The 25,377-nt window shown below is 40.2% G+C and overlaps 1 protein-coding gene across 1 annotated transcript in view; it reads right to left on the reverse strand.

The window, feature by feature from the left end:
• Window positions 1–24,888, reverse strand: part of SPTLC2 (serine palmitoyltransferase long chain base subunit 2) — a 72,660-nt gene extending 47,772 nt beyond the window's left edge. The window contains exons 1-5 of the mRNA XM_058806975.1: window positions 24,755–24,888; window positions 13,489–13,683; window positions 6,477–6,631; window positions 5,293–5,441; window positions 4,837–4,961 (exon numbers count right to left, since the gene is read on the reverse strand). Coding sequence (XP_058662958.1) covers window positions 4,837–4,961; window positions 5,293–5,441; window positions 6,477–6,631; window positions 13,489–13,683; window positions 24,755–24,844 — 714 coding nt within the window. The 5' untranslated portion in view covers window positions 24,845–24,888. The remainder of the gene's footprint in view (window positions 1–4,836; window positions 4,962–5,292; window positions 5,442–6,476; window positions 6,632–13,488; window positions 13,684–24,754) is intronic.
• Between the last annotated feature and the right edge of the window lie 489 nt (window positions 24,889–25,377).

The raw sequence follows: 25,377 nt of genomic DNA on the forward strand, positions 1-25,377 counted from the left end.
ACACTGAAGTTTCACTTTTCCTGGAAGTCCTGCAGCTGAATCGCTGAATATCTCATTCTGTTGATGAATACTCATCCTCCTATGCAGTCAGGTAAAACAGGGAGCAGAGCAGCTTGCCACAGTTCACTCAGCAAGTCGACAGTGCTGCTAAGGAACAGGACACCAAAGACCTAGGTTTAAAGGCCTTCTCAGTGTTGCACTATTACTTTCATTAGGAGGCAACCACTGACTAAACCCACATGTAGATGGAGGTAATATACAAGAGACAGAAAGTGGAAAACAGAATTGCATGATGAACTGGAGAAATTTTCTGAAGCCACTAAATATGATACTGAATTAATTTGCTTTTTCAAGAAAAGCTCAGAAGATAAATCCTTGGACAAACATTAAAACAGGATATGTATGTTTTGAAAGCAGTGATGATTACAGGTCAATAACTGATATGCTGAACATTCAGTCACAGTATTACCACTGGGCTACAGGAATGTATGTATATTGGGGGATTAATATATAAGGAAGCAACAATATTTCTAAATAACCTTGGCCCCCTCCAATTACTATGCAAACATGCTGCAATTTTAGAAGTGACTTTGCTCAGTTAAAAATCTAGAAAGGGTGTCAAGATGCTGAAGATCTAACACTGAAGCATGTTCATTCCATGCTTCTCTTATAACAGCTTCATGAGGGAGGAATCAAGAGGATTTCTCTGCAATGGGAATTACTAGAAGGGACTGTCAAAAGCATTGCCTACAGTTATACCAGGAGTGTCCCAGACAACAGGAGTTTTGACCTAGAGTTAACCTTATTTCCCCTCTAGTGCAGAGTCTCAAAGTCTCTGCACTAGAACTGTGATGCCCCTAGAAACATTCTACATTCTGAGAAAGCCAGAGACTGGTTTTCCCCAGAAACTGCCACAAATGCCATATGTTCATACTGCTGCTACAAACACTCACATTACATGTTTCATAGACTTTGGCATATGAAGTATGGAAATTTCCAACTAGTGTTTGCTCTTTAGAGCTACTACATCAGACAGAGTAAGTATATATCAGAGGGCATGGCTGTTAAACACTATTGTATCAAGAAAAGTGAATATAATAATCCAGTACTAGTATCCTTCTTGAATGGTAGAAAGCAGGAAAACTGATAGTTTAAAAAAAAATGAAGAAAAGAAGAGATTCATTGCCTTGAAAAAGCTTTTGCATAAAAACAAGGACAAGCTTTTGGTGGAGAAGGTAGATTTAACAAACTGATGAGCAGCAGCCTCTTTTCACCCTCTGCTAAAAGGACATTCAATTAGAAACAAATTAATTTGAAATTGAAGAAGTAGTAACTAGTCTAGTACTGTCTGCCACTAGAAAGAAGGCAATGGATCACATAAGGCAATGGCATAGAATAGCCATCACTGATGATTATATGTAAAACTGAGTGATGCTACTACAGTGATAAGACTTCAGTTGCATTTATCAGCAAATTTACATTTGAGAAAGCATTCAGGACAAGGCTAACAGGAACTGGAGATAACACGACTTGGACTCTAGAAAAATATGTCAGTGAAGAACAGGCTTACCACCACATCCTGCAAGGCCCACTGAAGTGAATGCCACATTTTACTACAGACTGCTACGTACATTAATTGTGTAATTCAGTCCTGAGCACTTAATTTTACAACTCACCTATATGTGGAAATTAATGTGCTTTCTTACAACCAAAAAAATATCCTTCAAGCATCACTGCTCTAACTCAATTGTACAGTCTCTCTCCATCCAGAGCTATGATGAAAAATTCTGTGCTAAAGGCAATACAGAACAGTGTTATTACCTAGTTATACTGACTATATTAATGGTACTTAATCTAAAACAGGCAAGTTTGAGAGTCTAGGTTAGCCTCAAATGGTCTAACAACCTGACTAAGTAACCCTCAAATGTCCCATTATCTGTGGTCTAGACTCAGCATATTTGCCAGTGAGTGTATCAGGCACATGACAAACTTGCTGTGAACAGAGGGTCTCTACTGCTGAAAACCACCAGGTGCAGAAACACCTGATTTTAGTGATGCTTTAACAGTGCTGAAATACAGCTTTCAGTCTACACCAACTATACTTATTTTCAGCATGTGCTTAGTAGAGGCTGCTGTTAACAAGGCATAGTGAATTAAGATCAACTAAATAATGATGAAGCTTTTGAATTCCTTTTGCTGACTAATTCTGATCACATTATGGCATAGAGATGGATCTAGTCAGATTGTATATGTTGTTATTAAAAGAAGATTCAGTAGGAACATAAACTAAGTGCTTCAGGATTTCACAAAGCAGAAAAAGAACAGGTGGTCCAGTATATGTGAGCAACTATACTCAGCAGCTTGTTTTTAGCTAATTAAGTAGTAATACAGAAGCCCAGAATAACTTGGAAGATATCTTGTGTTCCAAGCAGCTTTACAGTTGAAAATATAAGTAGGACTGTGGAGAGCTTGGTTCAAACATGGCTTAAAGAAAGAGGCCATGAAAATATACAGCTGATGGAAAAGTAGAAGGCAGCTGTAAGCAGCAGTTCCCAAGCCTGTTTCTGTAAATAACTAGGTTCTCAGGCACATTTTTATAAACAGCAGGGTTCTCAGGCAGTCTTCTCATAACAGGTAAATATTCTGTCCTTGGCTGTTTTGGGAACAGACATGGAGGTTTTGAGAACCATTCATATCAGGGTGAGAACACAAATCTTGGTTTCAATAACAAACCACAGGTATTGAAAACAAAAAGGGGGATCGATGTTTACTCTGTAGCCTATGATGAGCTTGGGTTTTGCAATATATATGAGCTTAATTAACACTGTTATAAAAAGTGCCTGGTGAATCAATAAATCGGAGTTCGATGCTCATCAATCGGATGGTCGTCTCCCTTCACTTCAGCATAGGACACGCAAAAAGACACAAACAGTCCAAGAGTTTAATCAAGCATGAGAATCTCTGAGCTTTACTAAGCATTGCCAAACAGGTAGCACACACACAATTAAATGTGTACTGGGTGGTGCCAAAATTCAGGATTTATGTCTCCTTATTTGCAGACAATGAAGAAATCAAATGTGCAGTGAGAAGCAACTTCAGGCAGCCAAACAAAACATTCAGTGAACATTCTGAACAGCAAAATGGTTCATCCGACAAGAACTCTCTTCTTTACCAGAGTGCAATTTCTGTTTGGAGTATTCACTTGAGTATAAGGGCACCTGTATTGTTATGAGGCAAAAGCTTCTTACTACTTTATTTCAAGTATACAATAAAGTAAGTATCCTCATGACTAACCCAGCAGGGATTGCTGTACCATTTATGACAAGAGTTGGTTTACTAGAGTGAGCTGCATAAAAAAGGTATGTTACACGCCTTGGAATTTACTGTTCAGATTCTCTTAATGGTTGTAAAACCTACTGAAGTTCAAAGGTGAAAACTCAGGATCTGAGTAAGCCGTCTCAAGGGTATTCTTATAAGGTATTGATGATATACAGAGGGCTCCACATAGAAAAAAAGATTGAGTAAGTTTGCAGGAATGAGTCATTTGTAGTGACAACAACGAGCAATCTACTTAAATGTACCTGACAGTGTGTATTGAATCTGAAAGGTCTCACAGAAATTATGAATGATTTTTCTGTTAAACATAAAACTGGAGAGATGTGGAAAGACAAAGAACCAAAACATGCAGGTAAAAGACATTTCAGAAGCAACATATGTTGCTCAGATTCATAGCACTGCAGAAGTATTTGACTCCAGAAAGATTAGATTTGAAGCACTGAATTTCTCTCTAGCATCAGACTCAAAAAAGTCTTTTTTTTAATATGCAAAGCATTTGATATTTAAAACAGACCACAAGAAAAGGGCCATTTTGTAGACAGTGCTATTTCCTTGTTAAAAAAAAAAAGAAAAAAAGCATACAGGAAGACAGTGCAGCTAATGCAAAAGAAAATCAATCACCAGGAAAAGCTGTCAGGAAGAAAAAAGCAGAAAATTTATGATCTGTAGATATCAGACATGGAAGATTTAGGAAGTAATCTCAGGAAGTGAAAAAAAAAATTAAATAAAAGGAAAATAATTCAAAATAATTCACCAGACAGGGGCAAAGAATTCCAATAGACTAGCAGTATTAGGCTGACAGTGAATCATTTGCCAAAAAAGAAAAACAAAACCAACCTGTTCCAGTACTTGCACTATTTTACTCTAAGGAGGAGCTAAGAGAACATGTATTTTGCATCAAGAACAAGCAAAGAAAAATTTCAATTTTATTTGATTTTCCAATAACTAAAATAGCACTGGTGGAGAATACTGGACACTCAGACTAATTGTCTCCTGTTTTATGGGGCACACAATAAACATCACGAGAATTTACAGTTAACCTTATTTCCCTCAAACAACCTTTCTGCTTCTTCCAAGGAAGGATTTTTCAGCTGTCACTCAAAGATAATAAATTCTCCATGTACCAATATGCAACTCAGCTTATTTGTGTAGTTGACACAGTTGGTTCTTAGTGTTTCAAAAGCACCAAAATACCTTCAGCCAATCAGTCTGTTAATCAGCCACCATCTCACACACCAAGGAATAGCCTGAGGAAGCAAGCCTTAACATGCCAGGCTTTCTCCCAGAAAGAAAGTTCTGTGCTGCTACTGGTCCCATGGATGCTGTTTCTCAAAGAGATTTTTGCAATGGTTAGAGATGCATTCTGTGACCTACAGTCTGCATAGAGAATATCTGCAGGGGCTGCCACTGAGGAAAAACAAAAGCAAACAAGTAGCTTTTATAAAAATTAACCACTAGAATCTTTGCTAGGTGAGCTTTTGTCCATGACTTAAGCCATACCTTGCCAACTAAAGCAGGAATGTTCATAGAATTGGTTGCAAATCCCATTCCATATGCCATTGCAGATTCCACACCTAGGAACCTGGCAACTAGCTTTTCCAGCTCCTCATGCTTGTCCAAGTTTCCTGCACATAAAACAAATGGGAAATGCAGAGTAAGGAGAAGCTTTCACTACTGCTAAATTCTACAAAGAGATTTTCCACCAACCAAGCTGTGCTTTATTTAAAGGCCCATAAGGGAACACTGCAAAAACCCCATATATGAAAACATAAGTAAAACAACTGCTGTGCAACATAAACTAAATCCAGGAAGTCAATTTGTCTTCACTGAAGTAAAAGCTGCTTTATCGGTTAGACTAAAGTTCAATGCTGAAGCAACTAATGTTTTAAAGACCTGCAATCAGATACAGACTTTGAAATAAACATTCAGGGAACACACTATCATCCTCCAACTTACCCATCTCCTGCCGGGTGCTGCACACCCCAGCTCCATACTGGGACAGAACTTTAGAAGCTGCTTCTTGGCAAGCCCCAGTCTTCTGTGCAAACCCAAGGTAGTTGTAGGAACCCATATTTATGATGTCTTTTATCACTCTCCCTGTGTATCTGTGTTTTAAAAACAGCACAAGTTAGGATACCCAAAATTTTAAAAATTATCTACACCAGAAGATTATTACTTCACTTTCCTAGACTCTACACTGAAATGTTAAAACTCAATAGAACCAAACATTAAATTATTTCAGTACTGCCTCTCATCATCAAACTGCAACAATCAGTTAAAAAGATTCTCTCCCTATCTTACAATCTCAACTCCCAGAAGAGTTTACATTTACAGGTGAATTTGCTATCACACATGAAATTGCTTGAGGCTTCTCAAACCATCTGTTGCTCTGACATGTTCCTCCCTCCATCCCAGAAACATACAAGTTTTCTTTCAATTACAAAATAACATCTCCAGATCAATTAACTTGGCAGCCTCTCAAGCGGGATATCCTCTAACCGCAGAAAGGAAACACATCTGGCACTTCTGTGCTAACAATACGTGACAAGGAGAATAAGGAAGAAGTTCAGCAGAAAAAAAATCAATTTTAATTCTTTTGCCCTTGAAAGCCAAGAAGAGACATAAGTAGTTTCACCAAGTCCTGTGCTGCAAACCTCTTCACATCAAACCTGTGATACATCATTTCCAATTTGTAAAAACCCTTTATTGTATTTCTCATTTTGTTTCTACAGACTACTTCAGTTCTGACTCAAAACAATCATGTCAAATACAGTTGATGACAGCAGCATTTACTTAAAGTGGCAGAACTTCTTCTCAATCAACACAAAGTCACAAGCAGCAGTGCAATCCAATATATCCACACCAGGTATTAACATTATATGCACAAAGGTATTAATTTTATTACAGGTGTATGTCCAGGAAATCTAAATACAGTAAGTCAGCCAAAAGATTGTATCACCTTGGTGGCTAAATCTATTTCAAAAGAGCAAAATTCATTGATTCAAGCTGCTAGAAAGCTCAAACTTTCATAATAAAGCTCATAATTCACTGCTCCTTTGACCTCACACCCTACAACTTGCTCTTAGAGACCCTGTATTTTAAGGCAGCTCTTGCAAGTGTTTTCTTCAGTTTTGACTCACGTGAATGTCCAGTTGTAGTCATGGGAAACTCTCTCCATCATGTCCACTTTGGCCCCAGGCACACTGCAGATTGGACGGTTCCAGCTGTCCCGAATGCGCATGTAGAGGTTTCTGTTGTAGAAATTTTCAAAGTCCTGGTACAATGGGACAAAGTCCTGAAACACATCAAAAGCACTCAAAGTAAAAGGAAAATATATATGACAGTAAAATAAGAGTAGCAGGAATAATTCTTATCTGTCATTCTGGCATAATGGAAAAACTCAGGAAAACACAAAATATAAAATAACCCCCTTCATTAAATCATGGGCATATAATCTTTGCAGGAGAGTTACAGTCAGTCTCTGAGTTAAGCAGAGCAAGGGAACATGCAAGGGCTTTTTGGCACCAAACATTGCTGTACTGAATACACAAAGACTTTGGAAAACTAAGGTGCTCTACCATATTTTATTTTGTGCATAAGGAATGCATTTAATATAGCACCACTAGCATTATTCTACACATTACCAGAAGAACCTTCCACAATTTTTTGTTTTCAATAGAAGCTAATAAGCTGCATTATGGTACCTCTCTTCTGCACAGCTTATCAACACTGAAGTCCCACATGATTCTTATGAATGAGCCTTTCCTGAATTTTAGCTTCCCTTCCAATGTTTTCCAGGAAAAGTAAGTGACTGCCTTGAATGGATAACACAAGAATGTCAAACTAACTGCAGCAGCAAGGACATCTGAGCACTCAAGAACATTTTTTTCTTGCCCTAAAGTCACAAGATTTCCTTTTTACTATTTAATTAAAGAAAGTTTGACATTTAGTAGAGATAAGAATGCATAATTCATTTGCTTCTGATGGGGGGGAAAAAAATCACCACCTTTTTAATCATCTACAGAAGGAAAAAGTAGAATTTATTACAGAGGTATGAGCCAGTTGAGCATTTCTTCCTGTTTTTCACAAGAAAAATGCAAACATTGTGATGGGAATTTTATTTTTGGTGGCAGTATGAGAAAGGCAGAGTATCTCACCAAGTACTGTAGTGTCAGATATTTGAACCACTAAAGCAAAACTGGGAGCATTTATGGCAGATTTTTAATAAAAACACAAACAGGCACTTACAAGCTCTTACTTACAATGCTTGCCTGTAGGAGTACTTTTTTCATTACCTTCCTATTTTAATGATTTAACAACCTTGCCCTTGCAGTTTGGAGTAAAAGAACGTTTAGGTCCACACCTTTGCATCCTCCTACCAGCAGCTGCACAGAAAAGACCAAGACCAAAAGTGCCAACTTCTAAGCAGATACAGCTGCTAAACCCATTTCTGATCTACCTGTGTCAAAAAGGCACAAAGATATTAATTTCCATCATTTCAACTGTGGAAACAGAACCCAAATTTAGCTAGCAATCACTCTTTCAGAGAATCACAAGTATGTCCTTTCTCAAAGGGACAGTGGGAATAAAATTTCTAGGTCCTAAGATGCACAGAAGGGCAATTGTTTCTTCCACGTTCCTGTCCCAATTCATGACACAAAATCAAAATAATTACCTGCAATTGTTTCAAACCCTCTGCTATGTTACTTGAAGAGGGGTGGGGAAAGTGAAACCAAAAAGAAACACTGGCACATTAGAAGATCAATACTTGAGAGATTTGTTAAATCTAATTAAAATCTACTGAGATGCTTCTCAGTATTTTCACCTCCTCCTAACCATCTACACACAGGATTTCAGCTTTGCACAGTTATCCAAGCACACCAACTGCGTGAGTTGAGAAACAACTGGTATTTTAGCCAAGGTTCTTGGCTGGAAGGGGGAGGCTGGTAATGAGTCACCCTACCAACTCAAGCAGGTATGCCTGGGTCCATACAGCCCAGTCTCACTTCAGATTACTCATCAGATGAGTTTTCTTTTGAAACCCAAGCTGACAAAGCCAGAACAGTAACAAGCTCAACTGGTGATTTAAGGACAATCATCCTCTACAGGCTGGCACCTCCAGTATAGGTAACACAAGTATTTTCTTTTAAGAAAAAGCCAGCACTAGAACTAAGTTTAAAGTTACTGTGAGGAAGAGAAGTTCTCTGAACCTACTGAATCATGATAAAGAAAAAATATGCTTTAAAAGTCAACAAGAATTCCAGGAATAAATTATGGGTAAGAGAATTAAGGTTTAATATGGGACACTAGCTTTAGTTTTTGGAGTACCAAGTTGTAGGATTGTAGTAAAGGGCTTTAAGTAGGTGCCAGCACACTGCCAACTCCTTTGTTATCTATACATGTACTGCTCCCTCCAACAAACCATCCTCAGATAGGTCTCATAAGAAAGTTCCCTGGAATAGAGCAAGCAGGAAATGTTATTTTGGCATAATGCAAAAATGGATTGTCTATTTCCTCAGTGATCCTAACCCCACTGAGGGGTTCTCACGACCCACAGATCTGAGAATGTAAAAAACAAAGGGTAAGGATATTGTACCTTTATAAACTGATACTGACTTCTGGAGTTTCAGAGCCCTCTTTTGGAGCTGGCATACAGGAGCAGATGGTCTGCTGGTTGGTTTGGGGGCTGGTTTGTTTGTTTACCTCCTCCATCCTGCTACAGTGTGGCATTCCAGATGAAGAGTAGATAGTACAACAAAAAGACCACTTGAATTCCTCATGCTAATTTAATGTTTTCAATCTTTGAACCAAAAAAAATAAACACCTGGGGAGGAAGGGAGGGATGAACTCTATCAATCCATACTTTTCACCCAGAGGGCACTGGAAGAGACTCCCAAGGGAAAGTAGTTACAGCACCAAGCCTGACACAGATGGAGAAGTTTGGAAACCCTCTGAGGCACATGGTGTAACTCTTTGGGATGTCCTGTGCAGGCCTCAGTGTCATTGTGGGTGCCTTCCAACTTAGCATATTCCATTATTTAAAATTTTTTACACATGCAACCACAGTGCTCTGCTGCAACTGCATCCTAGAGCTGGAAGCAACCACTATCACCTTTAAATATTGTTATTGTTATCTTCTTGTTATTTTTCTATCAAGTTCTCTCATCTAATTTCAGATCCAACACTCTTCCTAGCTGTAAGGATCCCTAAGAATATCAGTCTGAGATTAAACATTTTCAATCAGAGGAAAAATATTCTAGGAATTGCTTCTTTGAGCAATCTTCTGAGTAAACAGTCAACTGCAACACTGGATCCCAAAGAGGGAGGAAAAGCAGTAAGTTCTTTCATTTATGGAGCTAAAAAAATCCTAAACAGCTCTATGCCTGTCACTTTCAGCCTAGAACACATCCCCTATTGAGGGGATGCCTGAAGAAGAAACTGAAGTACCAGTGGTCTCCCTGAAACCTGAAAAGCACAGCAATTTCAGTGAAAAGCACAGCCAGTCAAGGGAAGAACAAAATTCTCCCTTGGGGTGCAACAACACCTTAGCATAGGTGATTTGGGAATCCATTATTTCATCATACTCTAAATTAATATTGCAACAAGTGAAGGTCATAATGAGAGCTTTGTAGCCTCTAGCTCAGGGCACAGGGACATGCAAATGCAGTGATTATGCTACTTTCAGAGCCAAGTTTTCACAGCATTGCACCTAAGCTAACAAATGGTGCCATGAGCACCAGCAGGCTTATCTCCAATTCACATAACGTGTTCTCTGACAACACACACAGAAGTGACTCTGAACAGAAATCCAGCAGACAATTGCAACAAATTCCAGGCCTCTAAAAGGAAGCAGAAAGACTAGTTTCACCTTGCTGTTGTGTGAGTCAAGGAAAGTGGAGCAATAACTGTGGGTAGCCTTTGTATCATCAGGAGGCCCCTGATGAGCTACACAGATGCTAAGACAACACTGAACAAACAATTCCAGTTTACTGCCCCTGAAATATTCCTGCAGCTGGACTCCTGTGAACCCATGTTTGAATACCCCAAATGCTACCAACATGTTCTAGCTGGGCAAGCTACAGAGCATGGAGCAGTATATTAGAGAGTTACCAGGCCCATTCAGAGTCACTCCCAAACACAAAACATGGAAGGTAATCAACAGGCAAATCAGGCTGGAGGAAAGGTTAGTGATTTTCATCCTGCCTGTACCAAACTGGAAGCATTTTGCAGATTTAACTATATTTTATGACTAGACAGCACATTAAATTGGTATGCATAAATTGATTCCAGGGTAATTGAGAATTGTTAATCTTGCCATTTACCCATGCCTTAAATAGACCGGTAATGCTTCAGGGAGGATGTGCTACACAACACTGGTTTCCAGGAAAAGCTCAGCTGGATATATTTTAAACAAAGCCAAAACCCATGAAACTATTTCCTGGAAATCAGTACTAGCAAAGTCTGCACCTTTTCACCCTTTTGTGTTTCAAGACCAAGTGAATATTAGGCTTTCTTAGAATCATTCATATCAATGCATGGCTCTAATAAATTAAAAGGATTTTACCTGCCATCAGAAACAGCTGTAATTCAAACCTGTTCAAAATTCTGCTCTGTTCTTTAAATTTGCAGTTTTCTAGTTATGATGCAGAGTAAGATTATACTACTAAGTGACAATTTAGGGAAGAACTTGCTCTACTAAAATAAACTCTCCTCCATAACATAGAAAAACTGAGTCTTTTCCTTGTGTTTGTTTTTAATACTATTTTTGACCTAAGTTTATGTTATGCTTTTAAATGTAAACACCTTCAGAAACACACCACAGAAAATCCAAATACTTCAATTCCGTGATTTTCAGAACAAGTTCATTCAGCCCTTTAAAAAATACTTCCTCACACTACATAATTTTGTAATTTTTTACCTATGCAATTATTAATTATTTCAAAAAGGTAAGGCTAATCCTTTGGCTTGATACTTAAGAAAATCATAACAACCTAGTTGGCTCTCAAGAATTTCAGTAATAAAAAATGTTAATTTCCATACAGGGGAAAGATTCCCACAAATCTGCCAGAAAGCACACCAGTGTAATCACAGGGGTTCTCTGATTTGCACATATTAATAACAATAAAAAGGTAAGTTTTGAACTTTTTTTACACACTAATACCTGCATTCCCTTACCAAAAGGTGACTGGCCTGTCATCCAGCAGAGAGACTCAAATATTGGAGAAAAGAACTTCAAAACAAGTAATTGAGCACACATCTCTCCCTCCACCTCCTGCATCAAAATAACCCCTGGTTCCTACACCAGACATGCTACAACGTGCTCTCATCAATTCTTTTGCAAGCAAACAAAGCTTAAAGCAGCAAAGGGTGAGGATAAGTACTGTATGTTCCAGCCCTCACGTGACTGCTTTTCTATTTGTCTGATAGCAGAAGCAGCTATTACAATCTAAGTGCTAGAGACATGATTTGGGGAAGTACACTACACTGAGATTTCTCCAACACCAAAACTTCTTTAAACAGGATTTCCTATTTTTCATTCTTACGCAGTATTCACTGGCACTTCTTATTAGCTCCATCCACAGACATCCTATGTACAAAACAAAACCAGAATACGTGCATCTCCTCATGGGAGCTGTAACCAACACAGAAACTGAAAGAGTTTCAATTCTTTCAGGGTAAGATGCAATGCTGAGTTAATTTATAAAAAAATTCAAGGCCACATTTCTTTTAGAACTAGGATAACCTTTTGCTAACAACCTCTGTGCTTCAAGGTCCTCTGTGGCAATCTCTACTGAGAGCCTAATATCAATAATGTGTTACTGAATTAGACTTACTGACTCCTTTTTTCACTCACTCAGAAGTCAGTTTTAGCAATAGTGAAAATTTTAACTCCTGTACTTTTAACCAATATGAAACACGTTTTACTCATTAAACTCCTGTAAGAATGCTTCTGTTTTGGAATTTTGTGCCCTACTATGAATCTGCTTAATTCTACCTCACAGTGTTCACAGAAAGAAGCTACTGTGAGGTCATTTTAGGCACTGGTCCTTAGCTACTGTAAAAAGACATGCACTTTATTCCACTGCTGTCTCCAAAAAAAGGCTCCAAAGAAGCCTTCCCTGTTTTAGTTCCTTCCTGCCACCCTTGATTATTTGTTTGCCTTACTGAGATATCCTTTCTGCCCCCTGCTATTTTCTGATAGCCAACTGCTTGTGTGGCTGCACAGAGAACCAGAAACCAGCAACTGGAAAAGGAACTCCCTTAAAATTTTATAAGCCACATTGGCTCTGCAAAGCAGCTGAGAAAAATAGTTTGAGAGAACCCAAATCAGCAAGAATAAGACCATAAGACCTCTGGAGACAGCTCACTGGTAGTCACACTCTTCTAAGAGGGCTCACATAAGGAGTGAGCAAAAAAAAAAAACAACCTTGTGAACTTCATGTTTTAGCAGTAGCTTCCTAAAAACAAGTAACTCCAGTGGGGAATAAAGATCCCTAAAAATAATTTACAAGCAGTGAAAAACAGAATTATCCATTCCAGGCTAACTGCTGAAGCAGGCAAGACCTTTCACCTAGTAACAGAAGCTTTTGTGAGTGGGTCGTAACATGAATTAATTCTTTCTAATCACTATCAGTGAGGCACGAGTCAGTACCTCAAATTACTCATCACCTAACCTACTTGTGTTCTGGACTCCAAAAGAATTTTAAATTTTATAGCTTGTGCTCTGGATCTGACCCACAAGCTTCTCTTTGTAACTGCTTCAGATAAAGAGAATTAATAACATTTCTAAATCAAAACTCAGTCACCAGATCAGCATCAGAAAGCCTCCCATTGGTGTGAAACTAAAACCAGAGCCTTTTTTTAAGTACTGATGCTGGAATATGCAGTCTCTCTTTCCCAAACTCTTGTTTCTGCAGCTGTATGTTCATCTAATTGTTGATGCAGCTTTGCACTGAGACAGATGAGGAAACTATTCTGAGGAAAAACAACTCAAAAGAAACATTATTTTTTTTATAACACAGCACTACTTGTATAGCAATTGGGGCATCCAGAAGACAAGGAAAACAGCAGGAAACTTTGAACATCACTTCTCCCCAAAGAAACACTCAAGCCTCAGCCCATTTCCCATGAACATTATTTCCCAGTGGTTACCTTCTGTTCTTCCCTTTCTGTTGCATTTTGACACTTCTCAATCTTCCACTGCCGCATGAAATCTCGCAGGTATCCAAAGAGAGTGAGAACGCCATAGCCTACATAGGTCAGCACAGCAACCAGCATTGGGGTTTCTTCAAAAGCTTCATTGAAAGGCCTTTTGTATAATCCTCCATTGTGCACAATATGATTTATCTATATTAAAAATTTAAAGAGAAGCAGTTGAGGTATTAATTGAAAAAAAGGCAGACATTTCAGAGCAGTCCCCAGCTCTGCATACCCACCACTCAGCAAAAACTGCTTCCAGCTAAGTTCGGCCATTACTGATAAACACTGCCAGCCTCTATATATGAAGTTGCCAAATTGCTGATATAACCCAAGTCACAGTTACCAATCTAGGGTAGTTTAATCTAACATCTCATTAAAACTATTTAGTTTGCAAAGCTACATACAGAGCATTGCTTACATCTAGGCAAACCAAAATGAAAAAAGTGCCTCCACAAAGAGAGCACAAGTAACAGAACAGCGACACGTCCCAGGGTTACTACAGAGAAAAACAAAATAGAAAGTAATAGTTTTATTGATCTAAACAATATATTCTCAGACTTGGAAGACTGTATTAGTGTAACAAAACAATCATAATCCACGTATCTCTGTAGCTGTTAGCCTAAAGATGCTGACATAAACACTGTACTCATCCATGAGGCGGACATGACACCACAGACAAAAAAGTCATTGTATACAGAGTCTCAACACAGCATATATGTCAGCACACAGAACAAAGAATGGCTTTCTGCATAAAATCCACAGTAAAAGTCATCTTGCTACTCACATGTCATCTGAAGGTAGGAGATTTACCAGCTGCCTAGTGTATACAGCAGGTCTGTCTCAGGTACAATTACTAAAATATGCAATATTTGTGACTGTTACAGAAAAACTTCACAGCTACAGGGCAAATGCTCACCCAATATTAACACTGGGGGTAAAAATCATGGTTTCAACTAGACTACTTTTTCAAATTGTTAAGTTAAAGATCAGATCTCACAAATTAATGAATGAAAACATAGAAATCTAGCTATTAGGTGCAAATGGATATCTTGGCTAAGTGTTAGAATGGCTGCATGATAATAGAATAGCTACATATGAAAGAATATTCTATAAGACATAAATCCCCTTTGTGTGGCATCCAATATATATAAAAGTAAGAAATGTATTTCTTAAAATGTACTAATCAAAAAAACCTCAACACCTAGGAAAGAGATTTAACCTAAATTCATCAAAAAAAGACAATGTCAAATAATTCCTGAGGGGTGTGGGCCAGCAGACAGAATAAAATCAGTTATTCACCTATGTCACTCATACTATCATATGGAAAAGTAAGGTAGAATCATACTAACCTCTACAACAGTTTATGAATCAATAAGGCACACATACTTGCTGGCATCACCAGACATTGAATAACCTGGAAAGTGATACCTGCTCATCCCAGGTGCTATAGCAAGTCTGTATTTTATGTCTGTCACTAATATCATTAAAGCAATTTTTCAGAAGCAAGGGGCTGTTCTTAGCAATACAATTATGCTATAGCAGCAGTCACCAAGTACAAACCACAACAGCACTTCCCTCCTGACAGTCATTTCTACCTCTTCCCTTCCTCTGACATGGTTTTAAGCAAAGCAAATCCTTGATTTGGACACAGTAGTTGTGGGGGCTTACTAATAGGTGGATGTATGGAAACAAAATAGCAAAGACAGAGTAGGAACTTCTCTTTTAGCAGCAGCACTTAGATGCAGGTAACTAGATTGCAGTGCTTTGAGGCCAGGTTTAATACTGAAGTATTATTTTAAAAACACACTGCATACAGCAGTGGCTTAAGGCAGAAAATTACCATGGCTTTGGCACAAGTGTAGGAACGCTTGCTTACCACGCTGCAGCTCAAGCGCTGGCACTTTAAGGCTTTAGTGCAAGCCAAAGGTTCACACACCATTCTCTTCATGAACGCACCTGCCAAAGAACCTATCCCTGCCCCACTCACTCCTACTCTGAGCCACCTGCACCAGCCTCCAGCTAGTACAACTAAAGCAACTAAATCTGATTATCAGCATAGCATCCCTTCAATACTGAACTGATCCATGTTGGAAATATAATTGTCTGCACAAGGTTATTCATTAGACCTTAATAGTCTTTACAGCACTGCTCCACAAAGTCATTCGATAGAGCTCAGCAAACAAGAGGCAGCAGCTTTTGGAGAGAGAGCAGGGGCAGCAGCACCATGACAATCACAGAATCAGTGAGCCAACAATGCAAAGGAAAAACTGTGAGAGCCACCTACCTCCTCTCTATTACTCTCAGAACTGCTTAACTGTATCACTATGGCTCCTGTACACAAAACTATCGAATTTTGTTGCATCCAGGTAGAAGGAAGATCACACACTGCAGCTCCAACCAGCACAGTTTCACAGCTTGGGGAATTACAAGTAGAAGTTTGCATGCTCACATTGTCAGCTCAGGCTGTGAAGAGCAGCTGTTCAGGAGCAGGCACGTTACACACCTGGCACCTGTGCCTGCCCACCAGCAGCTGATTTCTGGATAAGCAGACAGAAAACTGGCAGTGACTGCTTTGCAAATGACCTAGTATTGAATAATTAGAGATCACATCAAAGCTTCTAATGTTTTTCCCAAGTAACTGGAAGTTCATCTGGAAGAGATGAGAAAAGACTACATTCTAAGATAATGGATCTGAGGTTACCAAGCACCAAAAAGTAGTTACTGAAAAAAACCCAACAACTAAGAGACCCTATATGCAAACTTAATCAAAATAAAAACCCAATCTATATCAAAATATAGACCCAAATCTATATGCAAACTTAATCAAAATAAAAACATACCAATTTTTTCCAGGTCTCTGGAGGTGCCTGTGCTTGTAACAAATGCTAAAACTAAAACAAACTATTCAATATGGTCCATCCCAACATTTCACTAAGAAAGGCTTTTTAGGAATACCAGTATTGATCCAACCCATACTCCAATCAATTTCACCTCTCATTTTTCTTCCACTAGTATTAATACATCCTTAAATTTGCGTATCAGCTATGATATCAGCTGAGCAGCTTGTGTTATCCTAGCTGAATCAAAAAAATTAAAGACTGAATGCAATTCCACAAACTCTTCATGAAGCATATGACCGTAAAAAATCTCTAGAATTTGACTACAGAAGAGACATTTGTAGTCATATTAAATACAAGCCTATTAGCCTATTTGTTTTGCAAGCATGTAAACCTCCAAATGAAAGCTTACATGCTGCAAGCTCCAAAGCTGCTGCAAAAGAACAGCAATTTCAGTTCCAGAGACCAAGAAAGAAGGTGGCTACAGTTCAGTGCCTCATTTCCTTTCATCGGGAAGAGAAAAAAGGTGTGGAAGATTAAGACTTTTATGATTTCAACATGCTTTATGATCATAAAGTGAGCCATGACCTTTGAAGTAGAATACACAGCACATCCAAGCACGAAGAACAGTCAGAGTTCACTTAAACACATGAATCAAAAAAATGATGTGTATGCTCACCTACAACTCACTTTCCTGTACTGTGCAGAGTACCTGTATGCAGAAGAGCACCATCACATTAAGGAACTCAGCTGCACGAGAATCAGAGAGCACAACTCAGCCTACAGAAGGCAGCAAAGAACCAGCCACAGGTAATGCCCGTGTTGGGCCAAACTCTTGGCAAACAAAGCACACGAAACAGTATTGTAGCAGTTATTGAGCTGCAGCAGCATCACACAGCTACTGCTAGAAAGGACTACACTGGTCTAAGCAGAACACATGAGAGTCTGATGATAATCACAGAATTGACTGAGTTGGACCCACAAGGACTATCGAGTCCAACTCCTGGCCCTGCACAGCACAACGCCAAGAGTCACACCACCTATTTGAGGGAGCTCTCCAAGAGCTTCTTGAACTCTGCCAGGCTTGGTGCTGTGACCACTTCCCTGGGTCACTGTTCCCAGGTAAAGAACATTTTCCTAATATCCCACCTAAACCTGCCCCAGAACACCTTCATGCCCTTCCTCTGGGTCCTGTCACTGATGACTAGAATGAAGAGATCAGTGCCTGCCCCTCCTGTTGAGGATGTTGTAACTGCAATGAGGTGTGCCCTCAGCCTCCACTTCTCCAGGCTGAACAGACCAAGTGATCTCAGTGACTCTTCACGAAGTTTTCCTTCTAGATCCTTTCACCATCTCTGTAGCCCTCCTTTGGACACTCTGTATCCTTTGTGGGGGAGAAGACAAAAGATATGCACAAACACAGGAACATTTGCAGATGCTACTGTAGACAACACACAGGATTTACCAAGGACTCTGGGTACACACCTTGCATGGCAGGCTTGTACTTTAGGGAGAGAAGGTGCTACAAGTGCAACACATAGTGCACAAGTACGAGAGCAGCACAGGGTAATTGCTTATTGCTGCTACCCCAGGAAAGGACCAGCACCCTGTATTAGAGAGGCCACTTCATTTCATGCTGACAGGAAGAACAAATTCACATGAACCTGGCAGACTTAATGTAAACACATTAAAAAGATTATTTATGCTGGAACACAACTTTGCTAAATTCTTATTAAAATTTAGTAGCTTCTCACTGCCACATACCACACATACTGCAGAAATTTTACTAACAGGTTTGCCACTTCTATTTTTAGAAACACACTGTGAAAGACCACATCCATGAGTGTGCCTCCGTATGCAAAAGTGGCCACATTCATCACAAAGGATTGAGGAAATCAGCACTACAGAAATCACAGCAGTGAGAATTCCATGAAAGGAGCTGCTCTAAAATGTTAGATACCCTGTGGTCATTTTACTGTTACCTCTAGCCCTTTTCCTTGCACTGCTTTGCTTAGATTTTCAATCTCAGATTGTTGCATAGGTAAGAAGACAAAGTGTTTACTGCCAAAGTTAGAATTAACTGGTTTGAATCACATTTTAAGCTTTAAAAAAAAAACCCACAGGAGATAAACTTGTTTTATAAAACAGACTTTAAGAGTATATTTTTAATTAAAGATTTGTTCTTCTTGACAGCTATTATCAAATATTTTTATTTACAGTTAGTTAGTCACTACAAATTTGATAGTCCTTGTTTAAGATGAACTTACCACATCCACAAAAACAGTGTAAATCTTCGTAACATTTAAAAGTTGTTTGGGCTTGGATTCTCCCCTGCCCTCCATTAGCACGTAAAGGATGCAATAAAACTTGGTGCTTTTTGCTAACTACATATTGGTGACAATTTGAATTATACTGAGAATATACTATTTTTCTTAATTTTTTTAATCTAAGAAACTATTTAATTTTTAAAAATTTTTAAATTAGAAGAATTTTTAAATTCTTTACCTTAAATTACCTTGAACCTCACATGTAATTTTATCTATTATGTTTAGTAGATTTCAGGCACACAGAATACTAAATACAATTTACAATAAAGATTTCCAAAGACAGACGAGGTCTGCAGTGCTTCCCCAACAAGTCAATCTCCAGGCTCTCAGATACCTCTGAAAGCATTTCCTGACATATTCTAGAATCTGCTCTCATTTTTATGGACATTAAACTCCATTACTTCCTAAACTTTTCAACCCTAAGTATTCTTCAAAACTATACTTTTGAATTAAAAACAGTTCTTTTTCTAGGATTCATTTCTTAATGATGGCAAAACAAAAAACTGGAAACCTCACTGAAGATGGGCCAATGGTTTACGTTCCACCTAGTGAAACTGAAGTCAATAGATAAATAAAGCTTTTGTCCCCCCAACAAATTGAACACATGAAATTTAGAAAAAAAACGGTTTTGTTGTACAATTAAGACAGAAAAATACAACATATCACTCAAGTAAGTATAGTAAAAATAAATTAACTTGTATACATCTATAACAATTTCTGAAGGGCATTTAAGGCTTATCACCAGCTGAATTTGAACTGGCAGTCCAAATACAATCAACAGATTTTAACACTTCAACCAAACTAATTTTTCACTGGCACATATTGAAATCTAAGTGAAGCCCATAATATCAGCAGCTATCACAGGCATTTGTTTTCATACCAGCACAGACACACAGATTCTCAACAAGCACAACACTGGCACTACACCTACTAATTTAATATGATGACCTCAAATATTCATTTAGCCAGGGAAAATGCTGAGTAGCTGTTCCTTCCACAAAGGCTTACAGTCTTTTATAACTGAATTTGGTAGCAGAAAAAGATCGTTGTGCACAGGTACACTTTTTCAAAAATAGAGTTTTGTCAATGAAAATATGTGAACAAGGTTGCAGTCTTTTCTAGATCACACAACTTTCCTCTCACTTCACTTTTACGTTACTGACACAATAAATACAGTCAATGATCAAACCAAGCAAGAGTTGGAAAGCAGTAATTCCTTTCCTCAGGTCTGATGTAGGCCTCAGAGTACCTGCTATAAGCCCTAAGGCACACATCTTCACAGGGGTTTGGGGATTAATGCTGATGTCCAAACCTGGACAAACTCCCCTGCAGTCCATGAGCTCACCTCTGTAAGGCTGGAAGGGACCTCCACTGTGTCCAAGCCCCAGCTCAAAGCAGGGCTAATTACAGCAGGCTGCCAAGGACCACGTCCAACCACCTGGAACTTCTTGAACTCCTTCATGGATGGAGATACCACAACCTCTTTGGGCAACTTCTTTCAGTACTTTACCACCCTTGTGTGAAAAATTATTTTCCTTATGTGCAATCAAAATTTCCTATTCCTCCAAATGACATGTGTTGCTTCTCCTACTATTGCCACACGCTTCCAAGAGTCTGGCCCCATTTCCTCTATATCCTGCAGCCAGCTAGTTAAGCCTTCTCTCTTCCTAAGGTAGAGCAAACCCAGCTCTCACAGCCTCTCCATTTCTCGGGGACCCTCCACTGGATTCACAGATTGATGTGGTTATGTCAGGATCTTTCTGACAAGCTCAAAACTGGATACCATTTGCAAGATGCCATCTCCCAAATGCTGAGTAAGGGGCAACAACCACTTCTTCAAGAAGTTGTTAATGAGATTTAGATTCTCAGGATCTTTTTTTTTCTGTCAGAAATACCTAAATTTTAAATTTGTACACAGATGTGAAAAACCTCACAATTCTGGACTCCAATTCCTTTTTACACCAGTGGATAGGGTAGTTGTTTATCTTATCCTAACTTTCATCTGAAATATGATTCACGTCACTAAACCACTTGTAGCAAGAAGAACTTGCAGTATCTGCTGCAGTCATCTTAAGTGTGCTCTCCAAAAGAAACTACACTAACCTGAATTCCAACAAAAGCACCTTAGAAATCAGGATGAAGCCATGGTTCCCCTGCATCCTGCAGCAGTCCCACAAGATGAACCTTTAACAGTTTGTGCAATTTAAGAAGAGCAAGCACAAATCACAAGACTACACAAACTGTTTCCTGTATATCCACACCAAAACTTCCAGGAAAGAAATATCTATGCTGGCCATTTTAATAGCTGCTAGAATTCAGGACTTGTCTTAAAGGAATGCAAATCCCACAGTCCTCCCACTTTTATCAACCAAACTGTTCCTTGTCTTCCTGAGGAAGCAGTACAAGACATTGCTTACAAAGGCATGTATGTTATCTAGAGGTTGCTATACAATGGTGTTTGAAAACCTTCTAGAAACACCAGGGAAATTAAAATTTGTTTATATAACTCCAGCTCCTATCTAACACACTCAGAGATACTGCACACAACAGAAATTAAGAACTTGATATCTAAAACCTATATTCCAATTTAATTTTTTTTTAGGTTGAGACTACTTCTTCTTCAACTTCTAGAAGCATAACAGAACCATTCTAATGTGAGAAACTCAATTAAGGAGTAAAAAAAAAATCACATTACTAAGAATTTGGTAACAATAACAGGTGGATTCAAATGAATTATCTTGGAAAATAAGGGCATCTTCTCCCATTAAAGATGTCCCAATCTCCCTACTCTAAGCAAGAAAAATCTTTTCAGATGCAGCATTGGAAAACCATTAGTCATTTGCAAAACATTCCAATGGAGAAGTACGTACCAGTTTAAAATTGCACTGCAGAAAGAAAAAGCAATTTCCCCCCATTTATTATTCCCACAAGTGTCTTGATAGCTCCTAAACACCATTTTTATATTGAATTCAACACTCTCCCCAAAACAACAGAAAGGCATAGAAAGCAGCATCATGCACAACTTGAAGAGTTAACTTCACATCTCTCTTACTACGATCTGTTCTCTTTCTCCTATCTATGTTCAGCTCCTCACATCATGACAATACCCTTTGAGATGTCAAGCTTTTATCTTACATACTGCAGTATTACACCAGAATTCTCAATCAATTTTAAGTCCATCCATAAATTACTATACTTTCTAACCATTAACTCCCCTAACTGTATACAGTCAGAAAAAAAGTCACTTTTCTCCAACATTACACAATTTTAAATTTCTATATGGTTCTTCAACCATTAAGGTGTTTTTTAAGTAATTAAGGTGTTCATAATGAGATTGAAATTCAGTGAATGCAACAATCTCTAAACAGATCATCTTCAAGCAGGAGCCAAGTAATTTGAACACAAGATATCTCAGGAAAGCCAAGAGCTGTTATTTATCTTAGTACTTCAGCAGAATATTTTTACTATGCTCGAACCCTAACTTCAAATGGTCACTTTCCCAGTCACTGATGATATTTCATTAATCTCCAACGTAGCCAGAGTCTGTTACTGCACAGTTTTAGTAGGCAGCAAGTTTCTCCTCTCCTCTTGCCAAAGAGGTTTAGCAGTTCAGAAGGAGACAAACACAACCTCTTTGAAAATTAAGTAAACAATTTCACCCTCTTCTGTGCATGCTGGAGTAAAGAACCTACTCTGTGTCAAATACCACCCTTAGAGAAGGAAGTATCATAGGGAAACATCTGAATTTAAGCTTTATTTCTTTTAGGATAAAAACTCCCAAACAACATAAACAAACAAATCAATAATTAAAAAACCTTCCAACTTACATAGATAACCTGAGCAGAAACATCCTAGGTAGAAGAGGACTCCTTTTTTTCACACAGTTCAAAGTGGGTAAAGCTTTGCTGCACTATCAAGCCCTACTGGGGGACACAGTAATGCACTACCCTGTCTCTAAATTCTCCCCTCAGAAGCTCCATGGTTTTCCAGATAAATTGTCAATGACTGCAACATTTCTTTAAACTGATGGTTTTCCTTTCCCCACCTCTTCCCATCATTTCATCTAGATCTCATTTTACCTATTATTTCTTGCACAAAACCCTTGAAAGGCCTTCTTGAAAAGTTATTTTCCTCATCCTTACTTTTCTGTTTGTTTTTTTTTCCTACTAAGTAACAATCACATTCTTTTGTGTAAGCTGCCTTGTTTTTGGTACTCGCTTACAGTTGCAGATTTTCAAGTACTCTGTGTGGTAAGTATGTAATATATACATACACATCAAATATATCCAATACAAAGTGAGCATTCACATGTTTCCCTTCTTCTGTAGAAATGCCCAAAAAACAAAACTGAAAAGGCAAAAGACCAACCAAGTAGCCAGTGATATCAGAATCTCTGATATATCAGCAAACACATCTTTTGGCAGCTTACCACCACGGATGCTATCTAAGAAAGATGGACATAATTAGCTCCCCTAAGCAATTGCTTCTTCCAGTCCAGTTCTAACATGCAGACTCTCACTTTGAAAGTTAGCATAAAGCTAGCTCACATAAAATTATGGAGCTCACATAAAATTATGGAGAAAAAATGTAATACTCCTAATTATAAATCTGTTTGACCAGCAAGCAGCTGCCAGAAAGATATCAAACTTTCCTACACTCTTATAACTCACACTGCTGCTACACTCTGGATTTTTGGTAAGATTTCTCATGACCACTTCTCCAGTGAACCCTGACCCACTTTAGAAATAGTTATCTCAAATGCCTCAGGTCCCCAAAACATATCTGAGCATATTATCATGTGCAAGCTACTAAGTGAACAGAACATCTCATAAACCAGCAAGGCTTTTAAAGCTTCCTCAGTTTGAAGTCTAAGTTTTTTTCCCATTCACATGCTGCATCACCCATGTTTTCCAGATACACAGGTAAACAAAGCCCTTGAAGAAAATGCCTCCCTACCTCACTTTATGTTCCTCTGAAGTAGAAGAATATAACTGTATTCAGACGTTCTTCTTTAGAAAGCACAGGGTGGGGAAAAACTCTCACAGAACAACACTTTCCAGCACCACACTTTGTCTTATTACAAAGATTTACATGTAAGATTTTATAGCCAGCAGGGCTGGGTGTTTGCAAGGCAAGACTAGCAAAGCCACAGCTCCCCAAACCAGCACAAGCTGACACTGCTGCCAGTTGAAGGTCCTGTACCTCCCTCCATTTGTTCACTTCCAGTATTGGGCTGTATCTCTCAAGGGCCAGGGCATGACTGTGAGCATCCATCCACCCAAAGAAACACAGTAAGTATCCTCAGTTAAAGATAGCTCAGGGGAAAAAAAGTCTCATTTTACCCTGCATCAGTTCTCAATCCAGCTCACACAGTGAGTGCACAAGCCTACACTGAGAAAACAGAAGGGACAGCAGAGGACTGAAAAACAGAAGCAGCAGGAGAGATGATGACAGAGGAAGGCTTTTCTCCAGCAGCTAGAGGTGTTCAAGGAAACACAACCTTCTGCTGGGGCTGAATTCATGACAACCTTTTAAGCTCTTCACACTGTAACACAAAACTTGAGTGTTTCGCACAGAAACAACTCAAGTCTGCACGACAAACACTCACTTGCATGGCAGGCTGTGGCACAGCCGGATGGGAAGCGCTGCACCAGCCCCCAGCCTTGCTCTAGGGGAAGTGCCTGCTCAAGGCTACCTGTGCCCACAGCCCCCACGTCGCACCTGGAACAGCGAAACAGGGCGAAGGACTGCTGAAACCTTCTCTTCTAAACCACACACCTACTGCGCTACAGCGAGGTTTAAGTTCAAAGCTCTGGCACCGGTAAAAGTGAAGTTACAGCCGTGACCCGAGGGACAGTCACTTCCCACGCCGCCACCAGTGCGGTGAGCGAGTACCCCCGGGCGGGCGCTGCCCTCCCTCCCTCCCCAGGCGAGGGCTGACGACACAAACCGCTGGGCTCTGCCGACACCCCTCACAGCCACACCGCGGTGCCTCCCGGGGCCCCGCCGCCGCGGCCCCCGCCCGCCCCAGCGCCTCCCGTGCCCCGCGCTCACCTGGGTGCCGGGCGGGCCGCGCACGAAGCCGTTGCGGAGCGCGCCGTGGGCGCCGCAGCCGTTGGCGCGGGGCCGCTCGGGCCGCTCCATCGCGCCGGCCCCGCCGCGCCCGCTCCGCCGCCCCCGCCCGGCCGGGCCGCGCCGCACCGGAAGCGCGGCCCGCGCCCGAGCTGCCCCAATCGGCGGCGCGGGCGTCACGCGAGGGGACGGGCCCCGCCTGGCCGCGCCGACGCGCGTGCGAGGCGGGCGGCCGGGGCCCAATGGGAGGCCCCGCGGCACCCGGGTGGGAGGGGAGCACGGAGAAGGGAGGGACTCCCCCAATGGCGAAGCGGAACACCGGTGGGGAGGCGGAGACAGGGGGTGAGCATTGCCCAATCACTTGGCAGGGATAGGACGGGGCGCCAAGGGGAGGGGAATAGCTAGCCAATCACAGCTCGAGCCCGAGGGAGGGGCTCAAGAGAGAAGCAGCGTCCGTCCAATGGCGGAGGGAGGAGTGGGGCGGGGCTGAGGCGGCAGCCAATGGGCGCGCGCGGGTTGCGGACAGGGAAGGGGCGCGGGGCACATGCCGCTGGTGAGGCCGCTGGGAGCTGCCCTCCTCGTTCCGCTCCAGAGCGCCCATGAGC

The sequence above is a fragment of the Ammospiza caudacuta genome, chromosome 6, assembly GCF_027887145.1.
Source record: "Ammospiza caudacuta isolate bAmmCau1 chromosome 6, bAmmCau1.pri, whole genome shotgun sequence".
Lineage (NCBI taxonomy): Eukaryota > Metazoa > Chordata > Aves > Passeriformes > Passerellidae > Ammospiza > Ammospiza caudacuta.